At 52.7% G+C, this 5000-nt stretch overlaps 1 protein-coding gene across 1 annotated transcript in view; it reads right to left on the bottom strand.

The window, feature by feature from the left end:
• The window catches only part of LOC113806450 (homeobox protein MSX-2), a 3792-nt gene extending 2404 nt beyond the window's left edge, over positions 1-1388 (bottom strand). The window contains exon 1 of the mRNA XM_027357582.2: positions 532-1388. Within this exon, the coding sequence (XP_027213383.1) occupies positions 532-1036 (505 nt within the window). The 5' untranslated portion in view covers positions 1037-1388. The remainder of the gene's footprint in view (positions 1-531) is intronic.
• Positions 1389-5000: the final 3612 nt, after the last annotated feature.

Raw genomic sequence — 5000 nt, 5'->3', positions numbered from 1 at the left:
AAAAGGAAGAAAAAGAAATAGTAGGAGTAATAGTAACAGTAATAATAGAAGTAATTGTAATAGTAGTAGTAGTAGTGTAGTTGTTGTTGTAGAAGTACAAGTAAAAGTAGAGGTAGTAGTAGTAGTAATAGTAGTAGTAGTTGTTGTAGTAGTAGTAGTAGTAATAGAAATAGTAGTAGTAGAAGTAGAAGTAGTAGTTGTAATTGTTGTAGTAGTAGTAGTAGTAGTAATAGTAATAATAGTAATAATAGTAATAGTAGTAATAGTAGTAGTATTAGAAGTAGTAGTAGTTGTAGTAGTAGTAATAGTAATAGTAGTAGTATTAGAAGTAGAAGCACTTTTATTTGTACTAGTAGTAGTAGTAATAGAAATAATATTAGTAGTAGAGGTAGAAAGATAGTAAAATCAGGATCCTTCCTCTGAGCCGCGGGCGGGCGAGCCCTTGGCAGCTGGTCCCGCACCAACGCGCCCACGAGCTGCTTCCCGGAGAGGCCGTGGGCGGCCTCCCCCTCGGAGGCGCCTGCTACTTACTGGTGAGGGCGCGGAGGGCCAGCTGGTGGTGGAGGAGGAGGTTCGGAGGCCAAGCCCCGGGCAGGCTCGCCGGGCTGATGGAGGCGGCGGAGGTGGAGGGCGGAGGCAGGGGCGGCCCCACCCCGCCCGTGTGGACTAAGAGGCTGGCCAGGGGCGGCGGCGTCTTGTGGGCGGCCTCCTCGAGGTGCTGGGCGAGGCGGGCGTCGCTGCGGCCGGGGGCGTCGTCGGGCTCCGAGTCGACGGTGATGTCGCCTTCGTCGGCGTCGCCGTCGTCGTCCTCCTCCAGGGGCTTGGCGGAGAGTCTGTCCTCGGCGGGCGAGAGCGGCTCCTCCGGCGACGTCTGTGGCGGGTGAAGGGCGTCGGCGGCCGTGTCCTTCGGCGCGTCCTTCGGCGGCGAGCTGGCGAGGATCGAGTCCACCGAGAAGGAGAAGCGCTTCCTGACGACGGCGCTGAAGGCGGAGTTGTGGCTCGGCCGGACGGTCTCGGTGGCGACCACGCCCGACATGGCGGCGGGAGGGACAGGCGGAGAGCGACGTCAGGTGCGAAGGGCGCGAGGGGGGGGGGGGGCGAATCTTCCGTCAATTACGGCGCGGATCAGCGAGCGTCGCCAATCGATCACCTCCGCCAATTCGGGTCCGACGCGGCACTCGGTCACCACCTCGCCATTTCCTCGGCCGGGACTCACTCACGCCGGAGGAATGCAGGGGCGACTCCGATGGCGGCGCAAGTGGCACTTAGCATTTCCCGAATATCAACATCCGCATGTAAATGGGCGCGAAGGGCGAGGCGGCGCGCGGGCGGATGCGACTGTTTACACAAGTTATCAATTCACCCGCTCAGTGGTAACTTACAGCCCGACTCTGCCACACGACTAACCTGAGAACCCCGCGCGCCGGGGAAGCCCCTCCCGCCCGACTCCGCCCCCGCCTCCCGCCTCGCCCAATCGCGCCGCGCGACACTAATAGTGGGCGGGGCCTCGAACACCCCGGCGACCAGTCAGCGTGAAGATTAGTAAACACTCGGCACGGGCCATTAGCTTTATGGCAAGATTTACAGTTCGGGTGCTTGTCGAGATGACGCGCGGGGGGAAGCGGACCCGAAACAATTGCCGGCGACAGAGGGACGCCGCGGCCATGGCGGGGCCCTTTCTGCGCTCAGCGTCGGGGAAGCAGTGGCGGTAATGAAATGGAAATCAACATCACCTCATCGGCCTTAATTGAGTAAGTGAGAGCTTGTCTAACTAGCGAGGGGAGGGTAAATATGGAAAAGGGGGAAGCGGAGGAGGAGGGGGGAGAGGGGGGAGGGGGAGGGGAGCCAATTGGCATTGTGGCACGGGATTATGCATATGTGATCGTGTTCTATTTACAAATTTGTTATGACAAGTTATACAACAGATACCATTATGTGTATGCGAGTTTGGATCTCGAGGAACCCATCGCCTCAAAAAACGGATGAATAAAACATGGCCATTTATTCTTGAATCATTGAGTTACGAACGCATTTCAAGTTTCCGTTTCTTGCTTAAATCAAGCCGGAGACATCAGCTCGCTCGCTCTCTCTTCGACAGAAAACGAAAATGGAATTAAATACAAAATACACGATTTGAAAACAAGAAAATAGATTAATTCAAATAAAAATAGTTATTTAAAAAAAGCATATCTTAAATTAATGACAAATCCTAAGCAATATTCATAATATTCTTAAAGTATTGTCGGATATTGGACGTTAAATATATTGATATATATTGAATGCAAACCTTCACGTAAAATATAAAACTTTACAGACACAAAAACACAAAAAAAGACTTCCACCTTCTTTCCAGATTTTTTTCTTATTCTTATTTCTCTTCCCTTTCTCTCTTTCTTTTCCTCTCTCATTTATCATCCATTCCTCTCCCTCTATTTCATTTCGCCTTATCCCTCTCATTCCCTTTCTTCTCAATTTCGTTTCCTCATTTATATTCCTCATCTCTTTTTTCTTATTTTGTTCTCCATCCTCTCTCTCTCTCTCTCTCTCTCTCTCTCTCTCTCTCTCTCTCTCTCTCTCTCTCTCTCTCTCTCTCTCTCTCTCTCTCTCTCTCTCTCTCTCTCTCTCTCTCTCTTTTCTCTCTTTCTCTCTCTCTCTCTCTCTCTCTCTCTCTCTCTCTCTCTCTCTCTCTCTCTCTCTTCTCTCTCTCTCTCTCTCTCTCTCTCTCTCTCTCTCTCCTCTCTCTCTCTCTCTCTCTCTCTCTCTCTCTCTCTCTCTCTCTCTCTCTCTTTTCTCTCTCTCTTTTCTCTCTCTCTCTTCTCTCTCTCTCTTCTCTCTCTCTCTCTCTCTCTCTCTCTCTCTCTCTCTCTCTCTCTCTCTCTCTCTCTCTCTCTCTCTCTCTCTCTCTCTCTCTCTCTCTCTCTCTCTCTCTATCTCTCTCTCTCTCTCTCCTCTCTTTCCTCTCTCTCTCTCGTCCTCTCTTCCTCTCTCTCTGCTGTTTCTCCCCCTCTCTCTTTCTCCCTCTCTCTCTCTCTCTCTCTCTCTCTCTCTCTCTCTCTTTCTTCTCTATTCTTTTTCTCACTTAACCTCCTTCCTCTCTCTTTCCCCCTCCCTCTCTCATCACCTTTCTTCTTCTCCCCTCCCTCATCACCTCCCCCCTACCTTCCTTCTCTCTCTCCCATTCCGCCCTCCCCTTCCTTCCACTCCCTTCCCCTCCCTCCCTCCTTCCCCCTACACCCTAGACCGCTCACCCCCCCACACACACACCGTATCACCCAGCCAAATATTGTAACCATAAGGGCCTTTTCACCCTCCCCTTTCTCTCCCTCCTCGACCCCCATCCCTCCTCCTTTTCTTTTCCTCCTCTTGCTCATTTACTCCCTTTCCCCCTTCTCTCCCTCCTCCACCCCCTTTCTCTTTCTCCCCATTTCCCTCTCTCTTCTCCACCACTACCTCTCCCTCCACCTTTCTCTTTTTCCTCCTTCTATTCCCTCCCTATCTCAACCCTCCTCCTCCCTCCCTTTCTTTCCTTCCTCTCAACCCTCCCTCTTCTCCAACACTATCTCTTCCTCTTCTCCCTCTCTCAACCCTCCCTCTTTTCCCTTCCCCTTTCCCTCCTTCTTTCCCACCTTCTTCTCTCCCTCCTTCCTCTAAACCCTCCCTCCTTTTCCTCCCTTCTCACCCCTCCTTTCCCTTCCCTCCTCTCCCCCTCTCCCTCCCTCTTTCCCTCTTCTCCCTCCTCTAAACCCTCCCTCCTTTTCCTCCATCTCCCCCTCTCCCTCCCTCTTTTCCCTCAATCTCCCCCTTCCTTTCCCTTCCTCCTCTCCCCCTCTCCCTCCTCTCCCCCTTCTCCCTCCCTCCTTTCCTCCTTCTCACCCCTCCTTTCCCTTCCTCCTCTCCCCCTCTCCCTCCCTCTTTTCCTCTTCTCCCTCCTCTAAACCCTCCCTTCCTTTTCCTCCATCTCCCCCTCTCCCTCCCTCTTTTCCCTCCATCTCCCCCTTCCTTTCCCTTCCTCCTCTCCCCCCTCTCCCTCCTCTCCCCTTCTCCCTCCCTCTTTCCATCCATCTCACCCCTCCTTTCCCTACCTCCTCTCCGCCTCTCCCTCCCTCTTTTCCCTCCTTTCCCCCCTTCTCCCTCCTCTCCCCCCTTCTCCCTCCCTCATTCTTTTCCCTCCCTCTTTTCCCTCCCTCTCACCCCTCCTTTCTCTCCCTCCCTCTTTTCCCTCCCCTCCCCCCTTCTCCCCCTTAACCATGTGTAACCAAACAGGACATAATGTTGGGGAGTCGGTATATTTACTGTCTCTCTATAGACATAAGTGGTCTTTCACCCGAAGTTATGGCAATTTGAATAGCTTTTCTATGGAGGTGGGGAAGGGTGGGGGTGGGGGGGAGAGGGGGTATGGGGAGAGAGGGGTAGGTAGAGGGGGGTTGTATGGGGAGAGAGGGGTAGGTGGGAGGGGGGTGGCGGGAAGGTTTGGGTATGTGGTGGACAGGGGGTAGGGTGTTGGTGGGGAGAGAGGGGTAGGTAGAGGGGGGGTGGGGGAAGGTTTGGGTATGTGGTGGACAGGGGGATAGGGGTGTTGGAGAGGAGAGAGGGGTAGGGAGAGGGGTATGAGGTGGGCATGGGGGTGTAGGGGTGTTGAGGGGGAGGGGGGGTGAGGGCGGTTCCAGTGAAAATTACTTAATGACTGTGGCTTCGGCAGAGAGAGGGGATTTGGTATTGAAATGAGGCTATACTGGATGGGTATTTGTGGGGCGATGATATTATACTCTCTCTCTCTCTTTCGTTTTCTCTCTCTCGTTTTCTCTTTCTGTTTTGTATTTCTTTCTCACTTTCTCTGTTTTTTTTCCCTTTCTGTTTCCTTTTTTCTCTCTGTTTCTGTCTCTCTCTCTCTCTCTCTCTCTCTCTCTCTCCTCTCTCTCTCTCTCTCTCTCTCTCTCTCTCTCTCTCTCTCTCTCTCTCTTCCTCCCTCCCTCCCTCTCCCTCACTCTCCTCCTTTCTCC

Source organism: Penaeus vannamei, chromosome 34 (assembly GCF_042767895.1).
Source record: "Penaeus vannamei isolate JL-2024 chromosome 34, ASM4276789v1, whole genome shotgun sequence".
NCBI classification, from domain to species: Eukaryota; Metazoa; Arthropoda; class Malacostraca; order Decapoda; family Penaeidae; genus Penaeus; species Penaeus vannamei.
Note: the sequence above shows the minus strand (reverse complement) of the source record. Positions and strands in the feature narration are given on the sequence as shown.